Source organism: Peromyscus leucopus, chromosome 5 (genome assembly GCF_004664715.2).
Source record: "Peromyscus leucopus breed LL Stock chromosome 5, UCI_PerLeu_2.1, whole genome shotgun sequence".
Lineage (NCBI taxonomy): Eukaryota > Metazoa > Chordata > Mammalia > Rodentia > Cricetidae > Peromyscus > Peromyscus leucopus.
In genome coordinates, this window is record NC_051067.1 from 41271743 (window position 1) to 41296725 (window position 24983).

General features: G+C 43.4%; 1 protein-coding gene and 2 non-coding genes across 3 annotated transcripts; 1 reads left to right on the top strand and 2 right to left on the bottom strand.

Moving 5' to 3' along the window:
• Positions 1-317: 317 nt before the first annotated feature.
• On the top strand, positions 318-7678 carry Gpx5 (glutathione peroxidase 5). The gene is made up of 5 exons (XM_028881708.2): positions 318-544; positions 2744-2897; positions 4859-4976; positions 5401-5500; positions 6576-7678. The coding sequence occupies exons 1-5, from the start codon at positions 458-460 to the stop codon at positions 6780-6782; spliced, it is 666 nt and encodes a 221-aa protein (XP_028737541.1). The 5' UTR covers positions 318-457; the 3' UTR covers positions 6783-7678.
• A 4241-nt stretch (positions 7679-11919) lies between these two features.
• Positions 11920-11992, bottom strand: Trnar-ucg. The gene has a single exon. It is a non-coding gene; the product is annotated as a tRNA-Arg (tRNA).
• Positions 11993-15527: 3535 nt separating this feature from the next.
• On the bottom strand, positions 15528-15601 carry Trnat-ugu. Its single transcript has one exon. It is a non-coding gene; the product is annotated as a tRNA-Thr (tRNA).
• Positions 15602-24983: the final 9382 nt, after the last annotated feature.

The following is a 24983-nucleotide window of genomic DNA, read 5'->3' on the forward strand; positions in this document are numbered from 1 at the left end:
TTGTATTTGTTGTTGCATTTTTATGCATTGAACTCAGAGCTTTAAGCATACTAAGTATACAGCATACCACTGAGCCATAGATCTCAAGCCCTAGAAATGGTATTTAGAACATCCACGCCAACTGTTTGTCAAGAAGTCTGTCTTTATCTCAACATTCACATCCACTCAGGAAAAGCAGCTAAGGCTTCCAGGATCTATATGGGGTTGCCACAACATTTTGATATTTCTGCCAGGATTTATATGTGTTCCAGCTCCTCACCACACTAGTGAATTCTAATGCTCATGGGGGCATGTGTAGGCAAGGATATGACTTAAAAGCTCTAGGTTTGCTGGACAGCAATACTTACTGCCCTTTGATTGGTCTCAACAGGTGTGGGCTGGTCTTTGTCAAGGTGTCAAAAAACTGGGGAGATACAAAGCCCTCAGGTTCTCAGACCAGCGATCTACAATACTAGTCATGACTATACAGTTAAGAGTCTTCTATCTTGTCCCACTTCTTCTGGCCAGCTATGTGCAGACAACCCCCAGGCCGGAGAAGATGAAGGTGAGTAAGATCCATAGAGAAAGCGCAACAGGACTGAACATGGTCGCAGCTTGGGTGAGAGATAAAAAATTACAGGGATGCACATAATTTGTTCTATAAAAGGCAGCTCTGGGAAGATTTTTTATCTCTCTTTGAATCTGACAAGAAAAAGTTGCTGGGTAGATGTGGTTTTTGTGCACCCAGAGCTGCCTTATTATATGTGGAGACTCGGAGTTTAATAAAAGCTGGTCTGGAGGCATGGAGATCTAACATTCAGACTCAAAAACATTTGGAAGAGCAGAACAATCAACATCAAGACTAAAGTGGAGGGGCTGGTGAGATGGCTCAGCAGTTAAGAGTGCTTACTGCTCTTAGAGAGGACCAGGGTTCAGCTCCCAGCACTTCCATGGTAGCGTGCAACTACCTTTAACTACTTCTTCTCACCTCTGCAGGTTCCTACGTAACCACAATGTACATATATACACACTCAGGCACACACACACACACACACACACACACACACACACACACACACACGCATTAAATAAATAAATACAATTTTTGGAAGAAAAAATAAACTGAAATAGCTAGGCATAGTGGCTCATGCCTGAACTTAGCACTCAAGGAGGTGAAGCTAGAGAATTGCCATGGGTTTGAAGGCCAACCTGGTCTAGATAAAATCAGACCCTGCCTCAAACTCTCTCTCACCCAGATAGATAAGATGGACTAAAATGAGTCTTCAAGTACAGAGTCTAAGATATTGCACTGTAGTACTCAATGTGATTTTCATGGCTGTAGCTCCCTGCTTGCCTCCCCAAAATAGTATGGCTTGGAAGTAGGCATCAGGAAGGTGGGAATGAATGCTTTTTATATGTTCTGTATATATACCTGAGTATTGCTGGTACATGAGTGTGTGTGCGTGTGCGTGTGTGTTTAAAGAAAGGCTCAAAAGCTTACACAGAGAAAGTGCCTTGCCCCTCAGAGTAGGACCTACAACCTCAGGTGCTAGTGATGGGATCATCCATGGTATAGGACTGGAAATGTTGGGGTTTGTTTTGCAGTATTCCTTCTCTGGCTGGGAGCGGATGGTGCTGACCACATCCTTCCCAGCACTGCATTTCCAGGAAGTCTGGTTGATCCTTGTCTAAGCTGGTCTTCATTGTCTGATAAGGAAAGCCCATTTGAATTTTTTTTTTCCTAGCCAGTCAGCAGGGCTTTCTCCGTCGATGGTGGCATGTAGCTTTCTTTTTCTACTCCTTGTATTCCATGAGCAATTTATAGCTGCCTCCCCAGCACAGTGAGTGGATCTGGTTGTACTGGTGAGCATCTATTCATCCACCTCCTCATTGCAGGGACTAAGCCAAGGCAGAGACAGAAAGAGAACCTAAGATTTGCCTCATAGAAATATTTAAAGTGAAGCTGTGCAATGAGAATTTCATGTAGAACTTATTTCTGATGTCTGGAAATCTGCTCCAACATCTTCAGATGTGACAGGCTGTTTTTCTCAATCTGAGATAGGCTTTAGGGCTCTCCATAGCATTTCTTGGTTTGTTTGTTTTCACGGTGTTGGCATATAAGACAGCCATATGAGTGAGAGAGTGATAGAAAGAGAAATCCCTTACCTGGGAAACTCTGTGTTCTGTTTTACTTTAGGGGAGAGGAGCTTACTTTAGGAGGCCCAGGGACGAGAGCTGCCCAGATTCACAGACACTCTGAATGGTAGATCTTATTCCAGACTAGAGATCTTTCCATTCTACCATGTTCATGAGTAGAGTGAGAAGCCAGAAGACCTAGAAAAAGAGAAGTAACTAGACTATCTTGAAACATTCAAACAATGAAATCTGGCCTACTTGGAGAGCAACCAGGCAGTGTGCATTTAATCCACAGCTGTTCTCAGCCTCATTTTCACAAAAGTCAGGGTCCTTTTCTCTTTGATGCCATTTGCTCTCGGTTCCCTTCAGTCGGATTCATCCACACATAGCCTGGTCTCCTGCCATGTCAGGACAAGAGAAGAGTGACAGGCAAGCTGCCTGCCACTCCTTTCTCCACAAAAGCAGTAGATTTCACATCAAGCCCCACTCGTCAGTTTTCTCACCTCTTACACGGTTCCTGCTTGTTTTCGGAATCCTGGTTAACACCTTCATTGTTCGCGTGTGCTTTGAATGATCAAACAGACATGGGGTATTGTCACTCATAACAAGCCCTCAAAAATTCTTCCAGATGAATTGCTACAAAGATGTGAAAGGCACCATCTATGACTACGAGGCTCTTGCTCTTAATGGGAAGGAACACATTCAGTTCAAGCAGTATGCAGGCAAGCACGTCCTCTTTGTCAACGTGGCTACCTATTGTGGTCTGACAATTCAGTACCCTGGTAAGAACTCAGAGCTATATGACTTCATGATGAAATTTTTTCAGCTGACTATACTCTAAATTACATTGGGAATTCTATTCCACGTCTATGTGTCATAGTAATTTACTTCATTCTCTGATGTCTTAAATCGGCAAACAATGGCCCACAGGTCAAACCTAGCCAGTTTACTTTTTAAAGCTTTATTGGAGCACAGCATATCCTTACCTATGGCTCCTAAGGCAGAGGTCAGTAGTTATGTGGATACAAGGGATGGACAGCATAGGATCTGCAAAGCCTGAAACACCATTTGGCTCTTTACAGAAGAAAACAAAACTGCTAGCCCTTTCCTTGGGTAGGCCTGGTATCTGCTTTGAGATTGCCGAATCAATATGTATAAATGAATTTGGTACTTCTCAGAAAATTCCAGAAGTGTCCTTGGCAAATACAGGAGAGAAGATCCATATTTTTCAGACTTTTCTAGGGAAATCTACAATGCCCATGAGAGGCACTCGGGGGCTTTACACCTGGTGTAGCATATGAGCAGAGCAGAGCCTGGTGGAAGAGGCTGCTGGCTACTTGAACTAATAAGGCCTCTTGTGAATTATTATGGTGTGCATGCAGTGTGCTTTGCAGAAGTAGTGTATTCATAAGGATCAAAAGTCAAAGGAACGGAAAGTCTTAGAGTGAAAGGCTCTTTCCCTTTGCCCCTCTGAGAATACTATGGTGTCTGTGAAAGACGTTCTTTCTTCTGAAGCCCCCATCATCAATAGCGTCAACACTATTTGATGACTTCTACCTCAATACAGTACATTTGAAGTCAGTCCAGCCCCTCGTGCTTTTTTAATTGAACAAAAATTCATCTTATCCATTTATAGAGACCTTATGAATGAATTATATCCTGGCATGGTGATGCATAGCTATGACTCCTATACTCCAAAGGCTGAGGAAGGAAAGCCATGAGTCTGAGGCCAGCCTAGGCTAATAGGGTGACCGAATCTCAAAGAAAAAAAAGAAATCTGCTTATTTAATTTCCACTTGTCATGTAACAGATAAGTAATCCTGGGAAGAGCTGCTAACGGACGGAAGGCAGGCTTCCTAATTCCGTGTCTCTTTCCTGGAGATAGGGATTGCCTGGTAAAGATAAGACGGGGGGGGGGGGGGGGGGGGCGGCACGAGAGAAAGGAAAGTGAGTGGAAATGGGGAGGCAATGTCCAGCTTTAGAAAGGGGCTCTGAGAGATGCTAATTGGCCAAGCTGAACCTAGTGTGACAGACATGTATTTGTCTCGGGACTGAAGGCATAGAGCCCAGAAAGGGTTGACAAAGAGCAAGGCAATTGGAACACTCCATGGCGGGAGCATTGAAGTTTGTGCCGTGGTTCAACTCTGAGGACTGTTTTTAAAGGTAGAATTCATCTTTGACTTCCCCAGGACGGTCGCTAGGTATCAGGAAGTTCAGCTTGAAGCTCTCAGCTCCTATTAGCCTGTAGCCAGGAGAGAGTCTCGATTCTCATCTATGCCTGTTCCTTTAGGAAAAGAATGGTCCATTCTATCAGTCAGCCAACAAGGAGGGCTAGATGATGAGCTGTGCTATTCCTAGCTGGCTTTGTTTAAATAGTGTCAGGGTTTTAAGTAACGAACATGGGTGGGCTCCATCTCAGAGGAATGGAATTGGAAATGGAACCTAGGAATCCCTATTTGTAAAAGGACTGCGTGTGACTGTGAGTATGAGAAATGTTGTACCATAAAAAGGAGGCTCCGAATGCACATCTAACTTAAGTCATGACATTCAGCCTTCCTGATCTACAGATGGTTTTTCTCCTTCTGTTTCCTTGTCTGTAAAATGACCAGCCCATGGGGTATTCCTCCAATCAGCCTGGGGTCTATAAATGTCCATATGTTGGTTATAGTGGAAACATAGGGGATCCTTCCTGGATGTGGGGTCTCTGGGTCGGGTCACCGTGTTGTCCTTTTTCTAACCACAGAACTGAATGCACTCCAGGAGGAGTTGAAGCCAGCCGGCTTGGTTGTGTTGGGCTTTCCCTGCAACCAGTTTGGAAAGCAAGAACCAGGAGAAAATATAGAGATTCTTCCTGGCCTCAAGTAAGTCCCTGCCTGAAGCCCCTTAGAGGCCTTGTCACCTTTCCTGCCTCAGAGGCCCTTCAGGCCCTCTGAACCACCTGGGAGGGTGGTGATTCATAGGCTGAGGGGCACCTACAAGCAGATTTTAATTGATGAGAATCTGACGAGGTCCATAGGGCTTCTCTTCACTCCTGACTGAGACCCAGATGGATAGTGGAGAAACCAGAGACCTCCTAAGACAGAAGCAGTGAAGTGAGCAGAGACAGACAGGAATCTAGAAGTATAAAGGCAATCAGAGACCAACATACAAAACAGGCCTTTGATTTCTGCATGCCACCACCACCACCCTACCAAATCCATGCCTCTTCCTGCCCTTCCTCTGTCTGCATCTCTACTGTCCTGCCGTAACGTTTACCTTCATGTCCCAACCTTTGACTTGTTGCAGGTACGTTCGTCCAGGAAAAGGATACGTACCTAATTTCCAGCTTTTTGCAAAGGGGGACGTAAATGGTGAAAAGGAACAGAAAATCTTCACCTTCTTGAAGGTGAGTAAACTGCTTGAGTATGTATCACTCCTTTCCCCCAATCTTCCTAGCATCACTTGGGGCTTAAAATTTCCATTGGTTGGTTATGGGAGAAACAGATCCAAGGGATCACTCCTGCAAAGGGGTTGATCTTTCTGGATGAAATCTCCTGCATAGCTTGGAGACATGAGCTAGTCTTTAGCATCTGCAGGACTCTGGTTTGGGGAGGAATCGACAGCTGTGTGCAATGGCAGCTTTGTACTCAGCCCAGTGCTCATTGACATTCATTCTCTCATCCACCCAAGGTGTTTTTTGATGAATGTCTGCCACCTGTAGGGTAGGCTACTTAGTAACAACATACAGAACTCAGAGCTGGACAACTGGGGCTCTCCCTGTACTGATGAAACAGAACAGTGTGAGGGGGGCTTCATAAATTCCATCCATCTAATTTTTAAAATTGTCCTTTATTTGAAGGTCATGGCCCACATGCAAGTTATTCTAATGGTGGTCTTTTTAAAATTAAGAGACAAAATATGGTTTTATCTTTTTTTCTTCGTTGATAAAGTGTTAGTAGCTCAAAGTTATCCCCCAGAGGTATTTTTTTGAAATTCCACTGGTCTGTAGAACCCTAGACCTTAGAGAGAATATCATAGTCCAAATCGTTCACTTTGCAGAAAAGGAAAATGAGCCTGCACGGTGGTATCTATCTGTCATCCCAGCACTTGGGAGGTAGAGTCATGAGGATCAGGAATTCAAGGTCATATTCAGATACATGTTAAGTTTGAGGCCAGCATGGGCTCCACAAGACTCGTCCCATAAAACAAACAAACAACTAGAAGAAACTAAAGTTTGAAAGGCAATACATCTTAACCCATGTAATTGTGATCGGGAGGTAGACTGAGGGAGTACACTTGGACTATGGTATCAGCAACATTCTTGGTGATTGGCAGGATGGTGATTAGGAGAATATGTGGGTTTTGCAGGAACCACAGGAGGCTAAGATGTCTGGGTCTCACAGGGAGGGGATCACCGGTGAGTGACGATGCCCAGGATCATCCGGGGACAGAAATACTGTGTTTTCTTTTCTCTGCTGTAGCGCTCCTGTCCTCACCCCTCCGAGATTGTCATCACACACAAACATATCTCCTGGGAGCCGGTGAAGGTCCATGACATCCGCTGGAACTTTGAAAAGTTCCTGGTGGGACCCGATGGGGTCCCTGTCATGCGCTGGTTCCACCAAGCTCCGGTCAGCACTATCAAGGCTGACATCCTGGCGTACCTGAAGCAATTCAGAACCAAGTAGGAAGGCCGGTCTTCACAGCCCATCCTGCTTCTCCCTGCAAGACCTGTTCTGAAAAACATCCATCTTCTCACCACACTCTTTGCTTAAATGGACGCTGCCTGCCCAAGTCACTCACCCCTGAATTGACTAAACCCCTCCCTACACAAATTGGGTTTATGTTTGGAAGCGGCAGACATTTTTCCTTGTAAGATATATGAGTCAAAGAACAAAAGAAAAGGAGAAAGCTAAATCCAGAGACCCCAGTTACAGATTTTTTTTTTTAAGCTGGGTGCATCAGCTCTCACCTGAATGTCAGCACTCAGCAGGTATGAACATGAATTCCAGGCCAGCCTGACCTACAAGAGACCTTGTCTCAAAGAACTCCCCAAAATCCATCAACAACAACATAACTATTTTGAACCACTCAAATTCATCAAAGGATATGAGAATGGCTTGGTTGGACAGTGTATTTAAAGGAAGAATCTCCTTGGCCATTCTGACTCCTTTTCTTTCCAGCCTGAAGGTGCAGAAATAGTAATGGAGGATGGTGTGACAATCTAGGTTCCTCCTCCTAAAACTGTTGTCTCCTGATACAAATGTGTTGTATGTTCCCGTGTCTTCCTGATTCTGTCTTTACCTCTCACACCATCCCATGGGCCCTTCTGTGGCTGATCTGAGGGAGAATGGGAGCAGACTGATTCACACAGGAGAAGTCATCTCTCTCCTGCCAGGACCCTGAATTTATCTCTGATTCTACAAGTGTTCCTTCCTATCTTATCTTTGTGGTTCAGCTAGTGCTTCTGAGTGGTGGTGCCTTTCATCATCTGAAGGATAGGATTCTCCCACCCCAAACTGGGACTCCTCAACTTCAGAACTAGACATATTATTTCCAATAAAATGTTTTCTGAAGCATTCAAGATCTCTAGTTCATTCCTAATCAATGCTTATATTTAAATCTCCCTCTTACTGCTCCCAGTACAAGTGACACCCAGATTATGAACCTCCTCGGAGACAGTATTTATCCTCGAAGATGTTTGGAAAGTTGTCACCCGATGGCGTGTGGTTGGAAGTTATCTTTAGGAACTGCCTCAGGCCAAATTTGTCCCAAGAAGACTTGGCCACAAGGTTTTAACTGAGACCCCATCAGTTCCAGGGATGTCTGGGGAGTTGGCTGGTATTCCTTTGGCCTTGTCCTGCAGCCCAGTCTTTCTCACTAGTAAAGCCAACTCTCTAACTTGCTATATGTTCTAATCTTCATTCAGAATGAGCATCAAATTCAGAATATTCATCTCAATGGGAATCCCAAGCCTAGGTGTTGACAATTCACTAATGTCCTAGTAAATTTTTTTTTGAAATGTTGGGTGTCATGATAGGCAGATGCTGTGGGGACTGAGTCACACCCCCAGTAATCCAATAATCAATGTGAATTAATATCTCTATTTTAATTCTCACAGTCATCTTTCTAGGAACTCCAATGTGCAATTGTCAACACAAGAAAACAATGCATATCTGAGGAAGAGATGATAATGTGATTTTTTTCTTTAGGTTAAATTATCTACCACCTGGTTAGTAATTAGAAAATGAATGTGGCATAACTATGTGATTATTGAGACTTCCCTCCAAGCCGAGTGGTAGAGCTGACCATGGAGGGATACACACTAGAAATATGCTGGTATGAAAGCTATGTGTGATAATAGAATGGCCATTGATGAAGGAAATCAACAGTTTGGAGAGACACGATGGGAACAGTTGTGGTGGCACATCATGAAATAAAAGCTAATGTGAAACCATGCCTCCTGAATCCTTTAAAGAAAATCTCAGGCCCGATATGCTGACGACATTTATAATCCCAGTATGGAGAAGGTTGAGATAGAAGAGCCAACCAGTCAAGGTCAGCCTGAGCCACACAGTGAGAACCCGGCTCAAAACAAAAGTGTGTGTGTGTGTGTGTGTGTGTGTGTGTGTGTGTGTGTGAGAGAGAGAGAGAGAGAGAGAAACAATAACAACAACATCTCTCATGTTCTGCTTCTCAACGGCACAAGAGAACTAAGTTAAAATCTCAACTTAGACTGTGCTGCTTATGTGTCAGTTGAGTTGCTGACTGGGAAAGGATAGATCATCTAGACACCAGATGCTTCGATGCATCGACATATCCAACTTCCATAAAACTGAAGTCCCTGGATGCAGGCTTACTCACTGATTAAGATCCCAGAGCATTGTTAGAGAGCCTCTTGCAGGAACAGGGGAAGATCCTCCATAACTGTAGTAAAAATGGTCAGGGCTGATGTGAGAAAGCAGAAATAGGAAATCAGGAGGTGAGAAAGTGGGGCACATTAGAGCGCACTAGCCAAGCAATGCTGGGGACCCATTGTGAATACGGTTCACAACAACGCTGATGAATCCTCAGTTTGAAAAATAAATGTGCTGTGAAATAGGTCACTTTAGTCATGTTGTTGAATAATTCTTATGTTTCCATTTTTTAAATCAGTGTGTGTGTGTGTGTGTGTGTGTGTGTGTGTGTGTGTGTGTATCATTGGGGGTAGGGGGCAAGCACATGCTATAGAACCCATGTGGCTATCAGAGGATAATTCTGGGACCAGCTCTCTCCTTCCACCTTGACAAGCACCTTTAAAGTGGCTGAGCCATCTCCCTGGTAACCAACATTGTTGAATACTTTTAACAAACTTGTTTTTGAAAAATGTATTTCTTTACGTTGCATACATGGGTGTTTTGTGTGCATGTACATTTGCACACTGAGAAGAGGGCATGGGATCCCATGGAACCATAGTTATGGAAGGCTGTGAGCACCATGCGGAGGTTGGGATTGCATATGGGGCTTGGTAATTGAACCCAGGACCTCTAGAAAAGCTATCAGTGCTCTTTTGTTCGGGCATCTCTCCAGCCCTAACAAAAAAGTATTTTAAAAAGGTTCATCTTAATCTGAAAAATCTTCATAGAAAAAAAAGGAGGGACGCAAACTCAGAAATGAAAATAACAAATGTTGCTTTTGTGGTGCGTGTCTGTAATCCCAAAAATTGGGAAGCTAAAAAGGGAGTATTGCTGAGACCGGTCTGTGCTACATAATAAGTTCAAGGATAACCTGGGCTACTGTGAGGCTGCCTAAGAAAGAAAACTGAAATTTTAGAGACTTTAAAAATCATGGTTTTATTGTTTTCTGCATTTGTTTAGCCACATTGCATGTATTAAGTGTTTTTCTCTTACTAATGATAGTGATACTAAGTAGTGGTAGTATTGGATGCTGAGAGTCTACAAGTGTTTAATGTTTCATGGTAGCAGAGTATCTTCAACACTCTTAGGTCAAACCTTAAGGAGAGTGTCTGGAGGAGCTGGAGCTGCCACCCATACTGCAGAAACAGCTGAGCAGCTGAGGCATATGCTGAGGGGCTGCAGAGTGAGGACCATGAGGACAGGCCACAGTGGACAAGCATCCATTTCCCAGGAGTGGAACAAACCTCACAGTGATAGACAGGACTGATTTGCATGCACCTAACTGACTCCATCTTTTGTTCAGCCAAGGTGATTTCTGGTAGCATTTAGAGAATTTAAATGTTGTTTTTAAAGAAGCCATAATAAAAGCCAAGGTTCTGGTGTCAGTGGTACGAACTCTGGGGGCCCCAGTGTTGGTAGGAAAGGCTTAAGATGACAAATTTGATAGCAACAGATCATGGGGAGCCCAGCCCTAACTGATACACCTATATCTACTACAGCTCCTGTTTCTATGGCTCAGGAAATGTCACTGAAGAGAGGTTGGAATGATAGTGAGAGCCAGAATCCCAGGAAGTCTGCTATGAAACAGTCTCTCCTAGAAATGGCTGCAAAGACCAGACTAGAACAATTGGCAATATCAATGGACATGAACATGGAAAGAAAGGAAAGTTTGAGGGTCTCACCCGTAGACAAAGAACTATGGGCAACTAACTAATGACTGCTGGGAGGAGAATTAGCCTCTCCCAGGGATAAGCCCTCATTAATTATTCACAGAGTGGTCAGTCTTGAAACTCTATACACACCAACAAAAATGGACTCAGCAGGTTACATACACATATACGTACCCACATAGGTAACAATAATGGTCAAAGAATATATATGTAACAATAATAAGAAAAAGATGATATCAACTTGAGTGTGGAGGTGGGAACATGGGAGAGATTCAAAAGAGGGTAGCTGAGGGGAACTGGAGGGAGAAAAATGGGGAAAACAATATAATTCTATTTTAATTAAAAACATATTAAAGAAAAAATAAGAAAATCCCTCCATCACATTGCCCTATGTGTTCGGAACATTTTCTTTTCTTTCTTTCTTTCTTTTCTTTTTTTTTTTTTTTTTTTTTTTTTTTTTGTTTGTTTGTTTAGGTTTGGGGGAAGGGATTCTAGATGATTGATGTATGCTCCTGTAAACAAGAGGTGGAGGGAGAAAAATCAAGAATTCAGGGTCATCCTTGGCTCTATAAGGAGTGTGGAGAGCAGTATGCCTACAAGGTCCCTATCTCAGGGCGGCGGCTTGGGGGGGTGTGGGTGTGGTGTGGGGTGGGGTGTGTGTGACAAATAATCCAATTTATTTAATCACCTACGACTATTCATAATGAACTTGAATGTAATTTGACTCACCATATTGTTCTAATAATGTGTCCGTTTCCTTTATTCGAACTCATCTGTTCAGATCGATGTCCTTTTCAGAAGGTCTCTGACTTCTCAGATGTTTTGCGTTCTCAGGCTCCGCACATCCACCTGATTAATTAGGTGATGCAGCTCCTTTGAAGTGCGAGAAATCTTCCTTTCCAATGGGGCGACCTTTAAATGGACTTGAAAAATAAAATTCTCAAGGCTCATAGAGCTGCACACACGTGCACAGTATCGACAACTGACAACTGTGTGCCCACTGCAACCCCAATACACACTTCAGGGACCACATGATGCAGGCTTGTAACCTCCCATCCCGCCCGTTAAGACCATCACACCCCACAGTGCGCGCCAGCTCGGCGGCCGCCACACAGATTGTCTGGACTACCTACGGTTTATTTCCAAACTCGCGGACCCGCCGCACTCGAGACTTCTTAGGGAAGCGTGGCTGCCGCTGGAAAGATAAAAGTTATAAGGATAGTTGTAAAGGGTAGAGCTGGAGGTGGAAGAAAAAAAGCCAACCACGAAGGGATTCGAACCCTCAATCTTCTGATCCGAAGTCAGACGCCTTATCCATTAGGCCACGTGGTCCTACGGCAACATAAGGATGAAAAAGTATCACAAATGGCTAGAACTTGAGCCCCTAGCTGTCTACATTTCTTTAGTTTTAGCCGAATAACGCGTTCTTTGCTGTGAACATTACTCCAAAGACGTAACTAACATTCTAAAAATCTGAGTCACTTCTTGGATATAGCACAGTAACAAGCAAAATGCAGATCTCCCACCTTTAATCCCAGCACCATGGAGGCAGAGGCGGGCGGATTTCTGGGAGTAAGGACCATCTTGTCAATATAGTGAATTTCAGGACAGCCCGGACTACAAAGAGAGACCCTGTCTCAAAACAAACAAAAAAGAGCAACAACCATAAAAAAAGAGGGGGTAGGTCCCAATGTTCTCCAAACGCCCAAAAGTGCGTAGTGCTCCACGTGCCTCTCAACTGATAAGGATTTTAGTAAAGAAACAGAAAAGGCAAAGTATTTGCCATCCCTCTGTAATCCTTGCTACACGGGGTTGGCCAGTTTAGTCAAGTCTGAGACCCTCTGGGAATAAACGGCAATCCTGTAAAGGGAGAAGAAAGACCCTCCCTGTGTCCCTGCCCTGCGCGCCTGTCCCCAGCCCACCAGGCGGTCAGCAAACGTTGCTTTGTGTTCTCCAGTGTGACCCTTGGAGAGTTAGTGCAGTGAAGTGGTTGGTTCCTTGTCAACTTGCCACTCAGAATCACGTGGGTGGGCAGCCTCACCTGAGGAATTATCCTGATTGTGGACCTTACCTTCTGGTAGGAAGATTATTCCCCTTGGCTGGTTTGGACCAGTGTTTCCAGGCTTCCATCGTTGACTAAGGACCAAGAATCCTCTAGGTTTTCCGTGCCAGATTGTGACTGCTGAGGTTCCCAGCCCTGTGGGCTCTCCGACGGGAGACTGCCACTGTAGGATGCACCACCGCGGAAGCACCCAGCTTCCAAACTGATAGATAGGTAGATAGATAGATAGATAGATAGATAGATAGATAGATAGATAGATAGATAGATAGATGATAGATAGATAGACAGACAGATAGATGATAGATAGATAGATAGATAGATGATAGATAGATAGATGATAGATAGATAGATAGATAGATAGATAGATAGATAGATAGATATCATCCTATCCGTTCTGATGCTTAGAGAAATCTAATACAAACCCTCGTCTTGTACTGCCCGCCCCTTGTGTTTCCGACGGTTACAGCTGCCATACTGCACCAGGAAACACCATGTGATTTCTTTCCCCAGCCAGACTGGGGTCCCAGTCATCTGGGACTCATTTCAAGGCTTTGGAAATGTGGAAGAAACTTGATTTTCTGAAAAGCTCGGCCAATCAGAGACTGCCTCCCCTGGCTCTGAGGTTTCTTTCTCTTGAGCTGTAGGAAAGCAGGGTCTAATACTCTGTGAACACCGGCCACCTTAGTGTCTGTCACCCAGCCTGACAAGGGCCAGTATACAGCCAGGTTCCAAACTTACTCTGAGACCTAAAAACATGAGAGTTTTTTGTTTATTTGTTTGTTTTTTTTAAGGAGGAGATTGGAGTGTATCGATCAACGTGAACACTGTTGGGAGAGAATTTTGCCCAAATAATTTGAAAATTCAAATGAAATCAATTATGTAAGAAATGTAAGTTCGAAGAAATGGAAAACATCTCTAAAGCTGCTACACAAATTGAATAGTCAGAATTTCTCAAAGAAAATGTTAAACCCAGATATGTTTAGTGGGATGTTCTTCAAAATAATAGCAGAATAATTATTTCACTAGACTCAACCGCTTCCAAACACAGCATCCGAGAGAAGACTTTTCTGGTTTACGAACAGCCCCCTCCCCATCCTAACTCTAAAACCGGACAGAGACAGTGTGTGCCAGTCACACTGTGCCTTATTCATGGTGCTTTAACTAGCGTTTGCGTGTCCCCCAAAGGTCCACATGTGGTCAGATTGGTCCAGTGTGGCATTCTTACTAAGCAAGACTTCTACACTTGCGTTGGCGAGATAGCTGTCACCTTTGGGGGACTGCAGACATACTTGCACATTTCTTATTTGTTTCAGCTGGAACTCTTAGGAGGAAACGACCTGGTCACTGGATCACACGGACTGATTTTTTTGTGCACCTGGAATAAATTAAACGTAGCATGAGCATTGTCCTCCGCGTGTACCCATGTATGGGTATATATGGACTCCACAGTGAAATTCCATTCCTTCTTGGCTGGGCAGGGCTTGGCTTTGCAAAGGACCCTGTGTTTCTTTTCGTGCTGTAGTAAGGCAGTTTCTTCTTCCGTGTCCCTTGGCTGTTTTCTCGACTTTGTACTCACCATGATGTGAGCTCACCCCAGGACATTGATGCTCCCTCCAAACTCCACAGAAGCAGTCTCCAACTCGGTCGTTGTTCTCCGCCATGTTCATATTTTCTGCTCTACTAAGCATATATGTATCCACAAACAATAGCAAGTGTTGTCTTTAAATGTACAGAAGGGAAGTCATGCCAGAATACATGATTATTCTGAGTTTTTGTTTTTCCCCTCAGTTTTATGAGAAAGTAGAAATGCTGTTACTATAAGATTGTTCCGTTCTTGTAAGACAATTATTATGAAAAACAAACTCCCTGGCTAGATGTGGTGGGCCACGACTTTAATCCCATTACTCGGGAGGCAGGACAGGAGGATCTCTATAAATTCAAGACCAGCCAAGGCTACACAGAGAGACCCTGTCTCAAAAGCAAACAAACAAACAAAGAACACTCATTTTTAAAAAAGCATCCTTGCTAAGGACAGTCTTTTCAGCACAGAAACCTGAGCAGGAGAGGGAAGCCGAGTGGGCGGGAAGCCGAGGGACCCTTCTGTCCTTGCGAACCCTTCTGCACCGGCGCTGAACGACTAGTTTAAACTAACGCTTCCTAAATGCCCCAAGCGTCATCAAGACCTCAGGTGACTTAGACCCAACCCCACTACTGCATCGCAAAGTAAATTAGAAGAAAATTAAAGGAAGCTGGAAGGAGGTGGATGAGAGAGAGGCCTGCCTTTCACCCTGACGGTAGAAAACACAGAGACAGGAGACATCAATTCGCTCTCTCGCTCACTCAACAAACGTTACGCAGCCTCAGCCTCCGAACTGGGTAGCAGAAGGTGCTCTTTCCGAATTGTTATAATTGGCCATTGGTCAGGAGTTCCCTCAAGTCTGCTCCAGTCACCAAGTCCCACAGGACTTCCAGGTTTGCAATAACCCTTTCGTGTCCTGGAACATCGGATGCAGTGTCCCGAGCCCCCTCGCTCCCACTGCCGGGCCACGGTGCGCCCGGAGGGCGCGTGCAAGCCAACGCTCCTAAAAGCGATTTGAGCAAGCTCGCTCGGTTTCCATTCTTGTAAGTTTTGGGGGGCAGCCTCGCTCGGTCTCCTTCTTTTCTTGTAAGTTCCGGTCATTTGTTTGTGGATGAGAAGAGAGCTTGCTCTGCTATCCGGCCGTTTTCAAGAGGGCGAGCTGTTCCTTCCGAGTATTCTCTTTACGCATCCACTTCCGAGTATTCGGGAAGAAAAGAGAGCTCAGCAGGCCCCACTGGGATTCGAACCCAGGATCTCCTGTTTACAAGACAGGCGCTTTAACCAACTAAGCCATGGAGCCAACTGCTGCGCAAGCTCTCAAAATAAACCTCTATTTAATTTCGAAGGGTCACTTTGTTCATTTAATTTTTTTTAAATAATTCGAATGTATTCTTAGGATTTTTTTAAACTATAGATTTAATTTCAATTTATTGTGTATTACGTGGAATGTTCTTGAAAAGACCAAGAATAACAATTGCCTATGAAAACGCTCAGCCTTCACTCAGTTCCTGTCCCACAGGGCGCCTCCTCCCACAGAGCGAGTCCGGGCGGGAAAGGAGGGAGACACGCGCAGGACAGCTCCCAAGCCTGCAGAAGCCACTTTCTGACTTCTGAATCCTCGCACCAGAAGACTTTGGGACCAGAAATGTATGAATCCCTATGGGGGGGGGGGCGGGGGGTACATTTACCCTGCTCGCTCTCTTTCTCCAGCTTTCCTCTTTGATCCAGGGAGGCTGTTTGCACTTAGTGAACTCATTTCTGTTTTGTTTTGTGTGAAGTAAGGTCTCACTTTGTAGCTCAGACTCGCCTCCAACTCAGGGCAATTCTCCTGCCTCAGCATTGTGAGTGCTGGGGTTACAGGTGTGAGCCATCACACTTTGTCTATCTTCTTTAAACGTTGGGGAAAATCTGTTGATTATTTATTTAAATCCTGACGTACCTTTTTATTTTAAAAACCCATTTACTCTTATTATGCCGAAGTTTATCAAGTCAGTCAACATATAGGAAGGGCACATTTTAGAATTAGGAGCAGACAATTAAGTTTACACACACACACACACACACACACACACACACACACACACACACACACACACAAACTTTCAAGTGGTTTCTGGGGATCCAAAGGTTGCTTTCAGCAGGCAGAATGAGGATAGTCTACGGTTTCCATTCAACACTACTGCATCAATTCTGTTTACATTTCATTATCCCAGCGTGAGTCTAGCTGGCTCAACAGATGGCGGTGCAGTGGGTAGAGGAATCTCCCCCAGGAAGAGGCAGCGGTAAGGGTCTACTCCAACGAGCAGCCAGTGATTCAGTTGGCAATACTCAGAGATATTGTGTTCACTTATCTTTTATGTCTTCCTCTCCCACTATGTTGAAAATGTTGGGTGTTTTTTGGCTTTAAACTTGTAGTTTTGAACACATGAGCATCAATTCTGTAAATGAAAATTGAATTTTATAAAGGACCGACTGTGTTGTGTATCTATAATCGCAGCAATCATGGAGCCGAGGAAGGAATATGGCACCAGTCCAGCCTGGGTACTTAGGGAGCTCCAACGTGGGTTACAAATACTCTGTCAAAAAGAGGACAGAAGAAAGGGGGGGGGGACGGGGGAGAGGGATGGAGAGAGAAGCTAGATTCTTGGGAGCACCGTGGGGAATTCAATCAATACAATCTACAGTTGATGCCTGCATGTGGCAAGAGGAAGAGTGGAGAAGAAAAAACATCAAGTTGAAGCCAATGAAGGGGGACGAACGAACGGGGTTCTTGAGAGTCTGGCTAAAAAGGACCCGGTGGAGAAAGTAGAAGATAATTAGGGAGAAATGGTGTCACTTTTGGAGGAAAAAAAGAAAAACGGAAAGGGGGATGGATAACACAACACACCCTGAGTTACTGCAAGAGCTCTGAGGCAGGAAGCCACGGGAGGGTTTTTGCGTAGAGGAATCAAAAGTTAACCTCTTATCAATTGTGCTGCGGAGAACAGATTGAAGGAGGCTGGCTGCCTTGGTTGGTTTATAGCCAAAACAATAGACTGGGTAGCATATAAACAACCAACACACTCCAGCGGTGCGGGCATAAAATAACTCTCTCCGCTGTCACCAACATACTTTTAAGGCAAGCCTGGGTTGAGATGGCCCACACTTGTTGCTTTACCTGTGATTCTTTTCTCGAGCTCAGCTTTCCCCTCTTACTCTTCCAGAGTCTTTTTGGGTAGATGGGATCTCACTCTGTAGCTCTCTGGCAGTTTTTTTTTTTTTTTTTCCAACAAATGCAGCAGAAAAACAAGTGGAAAAATACTTTCCCAAAACTAAAAAACAAGCAACCTAAAACAGAGCAAGCACCGGTCTCCGTGGTGCGGAGGAGTCCCAGCAGCATAAATAAAAGCCGTTCAGAGCTACTAGTTCAGTAAAAGCTTACAGTTGTCAAATCTCGCGTGAAGTTTTTGAATATATTTTATTCTGCCACAAATCACCTACTGTCGGCTCTTTCCTCCATCCCCACTTGAACATCTTTGCCACTGCCATAGCTGGTGTATAAGTTTACTTTTATCTCTTTTGCTTTGAAATTGTTTTGCAACTTGTAGAGTTTGGACTTGTTATCAATTCCAGAATATTCTGACCATTGATCTTGTTTCTCACCTGTTCTCTCCACTCTCTGAGCAGGTAACAGACCTCTTCAGTTTCCTCCATATCTTCAATTCTTCCATGATATTCTTCTTCCTTACCTATTTGGCTTTGGGGATAATTCCTGCCAGATTTGAACAAAAGATTAACTGATTCGTTTACCTTCTACACACTGTAATTACATAACAGAATGTATGTGCAGGTCCCTTAAAACGCAGTGCATGGAATACCCCTGCAGGCAGCACCCAAATTGGGAGCAGAACATGAACGTGGTGACCCTGCCAAGTGGCCATCCCTCTTCCTCTTCTACTCAGCAGAGCCAAGTCCTCCTCAAAAGTCTGCAATCACATGGTGAGCACTTTCTCTTTATGTTTCTATTCTATACTATCTCAACTTATGCTGCTTTTCTCGCCATGTATGGTTTTTATATGAAAGGAACAATACTTGTGTATTCTTCTACAACCTGACTTTAAAAAGTAATATACCTTAAATGTAACCCATACTGTAGGCCATTTGTACTTACTTATTTTTCATTTTTATTTGTTTTCTACTTCAAGACAGGTCTTGCTGTGTAACCCTGGGTTGCCTCAGATCCCCTGCAATCTTTAAGACTGTCTCCTCAGCTCTGGAGGTGCTGGCCTGAGCTGTTGTCTCGCTTAGGTTTCCTACTGCTGTGATAAAACACCATAAACAAAAGCAACTTGAGAAGAGAATGGTTCATTTCATCTTACACTTCCAGGTAACAGTCCATTACTGAGGGAAATCAGGACTGGAATTCAAATAAGGCAGGAACCTGGAGGCAGGAACTTAAAAGCCATTGAGAAATGCTGCTTGCTGGCTTGTTCCTCGTGGCTTGCTCAGCCTGTTTTCTTTTCTGTTGTCCAGGAACTCACTGTCTGAGAACTCATTCTGTAGACCAGGCTGACCTCAAACTCACAAATATCTACCTGCCTCTGCCTCATGAGTGCTGGGATTAAAGGCACCACCACCACCCAGTCAGCTTGTTTTTTATAGCACGCAGTTCCACCTGCCCAGAGGAGATGCCTGTACCCACAATGTGCTTGGCCCACCCACATCAATCACCCATCAAGAAAATGCACCACCAGGGTTGGAGAGGTGGCTAAGTGGTTAAGATCCCTGACCTTCCACATAGCCCAGGTTCAGTTCCTAGCACCTACATGTTACCTCACAACATCTGTAACTCCGGTTCCAGGAGATTGAAGAAGAAGAAGAAGAAGAAGAAGAAGAAGAAGAAGAAGAAGAAGAAGAAGAAGAAGAAGAAGAAGAAGAAGAAGAAGAAGAAGAAGGAGAAGAAGAGGAAAATGCACTACTTACAGGCTAATCTTTGGAAGTATTTTCTCAAGTTAGGGTCCTTCTTTCCAGATACATCTGTAGCTTGCATCAGGTTGACATAAAACTAACTGGCATGATTGACCCTTTGTCAACTTGACAGGCAAACACATCACCTTTCTTTTCTCATTGTCCCCAAGATGCCATTAATACCAATATCACAAAATAAAACATATTCTAAATTTGAAAAGTTACATAGTCTTTAAAAATTAAAACACTTTAAAAGTTCAGTCTCAGCCGAGTGATGGCACACAGCTTTAATCCCAACACTAGGGAGATAGAGGCAGGCAGATCTCTGTGAGTTTGAGGCCAGCCTGGTCTATAGAGTGAGTTCCAGGACAGCCAGGGCTACCCAGAGAAATTCTGTCTCAAAAAAAAAAAATTCAGTCTCTTTAAAACTTCAAAGTCTGACAGTAGCCATGTCAAAAATTTAACAGGTGGCAATTGAAGTCCAGGTGTCAGCCACCAGAAGAAAAATTCTCTGATGGGTATATCTCGTTCAAGCAAGGCTTATGAGAACACAGACTCCAGAATGCCTTCTTATTCTATTATGCCTTCACATGCTACTGTTACAATCTTTCCTCTGGTATTTGATATGATGTATATGATTGTGGGGCATCCCCCACTGCTTATATTGTAGTGTGTTTTTCTCATGAATACAATCCAGTCTACTGGGCATCTAATTCTGTGGATTGTCAGAAAGATGATTTCTTCTTAAGTTGCATTGTTTATTGACACAAAGTTTTGATGAATAAAAATAAATACTAGGATATGTTTTATAACCTAAGGCCTACTGTTCCATGAGGTCTGTGAGTCACATTTAGGAGCTGCTTTAGATCACAGCTCAGATTTATGATTTAGGAGCCAGGCTGGCTAAAATTCCTTTAACTAGACCAGATTTCTTGCTAATGGTTTTTAAGATAAACTACCTCAGATAAGCAAGAACGCATAACTGAGCTGTCTGGCTAGGCATAATACATATATAAACCTCAACATAAATATAAAAACAGCCCAATTACTGCTAGCTGGAAAATGATTAAATCCTTGTACCCATTCCTGACCTCAATTTGTGAAAATATATTCTGCCTAGTCAAGGCTACAGAAAATAACTTGACTCTGTAGCCCCAAATAAGGGCTACAGGTGTTCTTAGATAATTAGAAGTTATATATAGGGCAGAAAATACACTTTAAGTTTAAGGCATTTTTGGTTATTAGTTTCGTGGAAAGTGCCCAGCTGAGCTGATACTAAAAATATACAGTAACCTGGGCCTGTACTAGAGAACCTCTGACATCCCCCTATCCCCCCCATCCCCCATCTCCCCACCCCTGCGACTCCTCTGTGTCTCTACACCCTGAGACAGGCAGTCTCCAGAACACCTCTGAGATCCAAAATAAATCCAAATTTATGACTTCTGATTACAAAATGCTGGTTTAAAATGTTCACATAGTCGTGAGTTCTATAATCATTAACTTAATAATGAAATGAAGCCTTTTGTGACCCCTGGATTGCCTGGAAGAGTTTGTTGGGATATATAAGCTACAAAAAGGCACGAGAGGAGTAAGACAATGTAGTAGTCCAACCTGAGAGAGAACGGCATGATGAGAATAAAGAAAAGAAACCATGAGAGAGAGTGTGAGTTTTTTCATTTCCCCTAACCCCTCAGATAGAAAAGTCGTAACTTCACCACACTGTGGATTTCCCTTTGAGCCCCGAGTGCTTGGGCTTGGAGGGTAGACCTCCAGACAGCAATAAAAGTCTTTCTAAATAGCCGAGTGTCTTAACTATTGGCTCCTGTAAAATCAAAATAAGTTAAGAATTTAGTTATTCCAGAGAGGAAAACCAGAGCATAGTGACAATCAAATCAAAGCAAAACCAAGTCCAGCAGTATAAAAATCCGTGTCAGACTTCCAGGATCCAACGGTCTTGGCAGTGGCGTGTCTTTGGCTCTGTCATCCAAAGCATACACGGCTTTTCTCCCAGGCTCAGGTCCCCTTCGTGGCTGCTGCTGTTCTTAGGGGTCATCCCACGGCACTGACATCTCCCAAAGGCTGGGATCTGCACCGCAACTGGGCTGCTTCTTCTCCAATAGCCTCTCCTGGACTCTGGGGATTCTAACGCTGCCATACGGTGCCAAGCCTCAACTTCTGCCCACGGCCCCTCAATCCCGGTCCTTCTGCTGCAACTGAGGCTGCACATTCATCAATGTCCTCTCCTGGTCTCTCGCATGGTGCGGAGCTTCAGCTGCTCTCCATGATCCCTGCATTCCTTCAAAACCAGTACCACCTGGGAAACTCATACATTCCCAAGTTTAGCTACCATCACAAGCAAGGTACAGCCTTGGTCCCCTCTAGACCACAGCTTCTGTGTGATGATGACCTTCACTAAAGGATATACTCCTAGAAATACGATCCTAGATGCTGCTGGTCTTTTCTTAATCATCACTAATTTCTCAGCTCTAACTAACCAGCATCAATTATCCCAATAAAACAAGAGTGTCACGTTAGTGATTCCAGTCTTTTATTAATCACAGTCGATTTTGTAGTCCCAGCTGACCAGAACTACAGATTCTTAATTCAAAGGATCAATAAAGTCTTTAAGGGCCTCTCAAAATTCCCTCTGGAACTTCACAAGCCTCTATTGTATGCATCATTCTCAGTGTTTTTGTCTTCCAAGCTCCAAAAGAGCAGCCCACTAAGTTCCAGCCCAAAGTTCAAATGCCACCACAACCCTCCCAAAAGTACGTGGTTAGGTCTGTCACATAAGACCTCATGGCCTAGTACCAACTTCTTTCTTAGTTAGAGTTTCTACTGCTATGATAAAATGAGCCAGACGTAGTGGCCCACCACTTTAATCCCAACATTTGGGAGGCAGAGGTAGATAGATCTCTGTGAGATCAAGGCTAACCTGGTGTACACAGTGACTTCCAGGACAACCAGGGCTATATAGAGAAACCCTGTCTCCAAACAAGGAAGTCTAGTATGTATGCACTGAATAGAAATAAGTGTCAAAAAGATAGCAAACTCTTAGACTGTTCTTAAAAGAATTTCAACCTCTGGGATTAATCTCATCTTCACAAATAATTCTGATATTGTGAGCAAAAGTAAAAGTTTCTTTAAAGGTTTTATTTTCCTGGCAATTGAAATTCTGATTTATATCTATATTCAATATACTCAACAGTTCAAAGAAACAGGCCTGTACTCTCCAATTGAAGTCTTCAAGTATGGTTTCCCTAGTACTGTGTGCCACATAAAGTGGCTACCATGCATTCCTGCAAAATTTGATCTCCTGCAAAAAGTCTTGTAGAAACATATTGCATTCAAACTAACTACTCAACTAGTTTACCTTGTCAAATTTTCTTAAGTAAGGCAAAAGAAAACAATGTGGTTTACAAACATAACATCTAATGTAAGAAACTCAACTCATTCTCTACAACTAACTCAAAATATCCAAGGAACACAACTCACGCCCTCCTGGCATTTGTAGGTTTGGGTAATTCTGAATTACGCCCTCATCCACATGACATAAGATCATGAGAATGCTTATGTGCTCTATCACACAGAAGACATCATAGTACACTCTCTTCTCCCCACTCCCCATCTCTCCTTTGAAGCATGGAACAGCTCAGTCTAGCTTCACACTTGAGATCTTCCCGCCTCAGCATCCAGATGCACCAACACTCTCAGCTGTCATTTCTCCATATACTTTTTGACTGTACTGATTGCAAACACTGTCACAGCTGGCCCTCCAGTCTCTAACATTGTAGCTCTGGCTGGCCTGGAACTCAGTATGTACACAAGACTGGCCTTGAACATGTGGTGATTCCCCTGCCTCCAGAGTGCTAGAATTACTGGAAGAGTGCTGGATTAAACCATCACACCCAGTTTACAGTTCTTTCATTTATTTCAAAACAGTTTGCAATTGCAAGGCTTTTCTTCTTTTACAGTCACCACCAAAAATTTTCCACTAGCATGCTTCTGTGGCACTTCCAAATCCTTCTACTTTCCCATTTTCTAGAATATAAAACAATTTGGCAAAAAAATGCACAAAGATGGAAGGTATTCACACAAACAATAACTCCTAGAACAGAGACTGTTTCCAAGTTGGAAGAATGGTGAAAGGAGAAATTGCCGCTGTGTGTGGCACGATACGTTTTTTTGTGGCTGGTTGTTTTGGGCTACAGATACTTTGAGTTTAGTCTCTTTTACTTCAAGTTCCAGTGAAAACGAATGCATGAGCCAGCACAATTTTAGCAGTATATTGATTCAGTTTTAGAATTACACAGGTCTCATATTAAAGATTTTGCATTCCAGAAATACATCTTAACATAGCAGACTATACACATTAAAAATTCTTTCAAAAATGTCTCAAATAAATGCCTGAACACTATCATTACAGAAATGTAAGGGTACCTGGAAATATACATAATGTTCTTAAATTATTGTTATAGAAGGCAAATATACCAGTAAATGTGATACTTTCTTTCTGAGAATTTCTTTCTCTTAACCTCATGCTTAAAATCTAGGTTTGAAATGTCTGCTAATGAGAGGGGCTTTATACTGTCTCATCAGGACACTCTTTTCTGTAGTAAGCCCAAGGATCCTGTTTTGCCTGAGTCAGGTCACTAAAATATTAACAGGATTCCTCACTGCTATAGGAAACAGTTCAGAGCTGTGCCTCTCCCGTCTTTGCTGATACTCACAGGTACACTTTTAGAACTTGGTGAATCTCTATTGTGGTTACCAGAAAATCCTCTGGTGGTTCCCTTCTGGGAAAGCATTTGATGGTGTTCGGGTCTGGCAGTGTGAGGCTGGATGCCTCTATCCTGCAAGTAGAGAGGGCTGTAGGCCACCAGTGTCAGCCAGAAGACTCAGGGCACAGGAATTGTCCCACATTCTAGCCTTGGATTACACTTTGCCCTCCTCACCCAGCATGTCCCACAGTCTTACGAGTACTCAGTAGACAAGAGATGCTTGAGATGTTGCTGAATGGATCTTTCTCACCCTTTTTCTTTCTTCTTCAGTCTCTATGTTGATTGCTCATATTTTGACATTTCTAATTTGAGCAGTTTTTAATGATCAGAACATTTCCCTCTAAATAGATTCTTATGAGGTCTGGAACTGAATGGTCACTAAACCCAGTTCAATCATAGATAAGCATTTTGCTCAAGTCCTCTGATAGTCAAGAATGAGACAGAGCCTCCCATTCATTTTCCTGACCACGGTTAATGGCTGTACTCCTCCACTGTGTTCTTCTAGCTCTTTCACATTCTGCATGGTATAATCACAGCCATGATTTGCACAGCAGCCGTCAACATGTAGGAAATGTGACTAATAAGAAAGTCTCATACTGAGGGACATTTTTTGTACATTTTTATTGCAATTACTAAATTGATATATAGTTGCAAAAAACCCACTAGAGTGAAACATGACAAACACAGCAAAAGGTGAAAATTACTTCATCTCCAGGGTGAAGCCAAAAATTTGATGTATGTCTTTTCAATTTACTTTGAAGTGAATGTATATCTCATTTATTATGACTTACAAAATGTAACCCTATTGACAAAAACCAAAAACACAAACAAACAAACAAAAAACCCCACAGCTCTCACATCAAAAGAGATGAAATAGTTTATTCTGAAGCCAAATATGAGTGATCATGGCCCTGGGACACAGGTTTAGGCTACCCCAAACTCCATGTTCCAAAG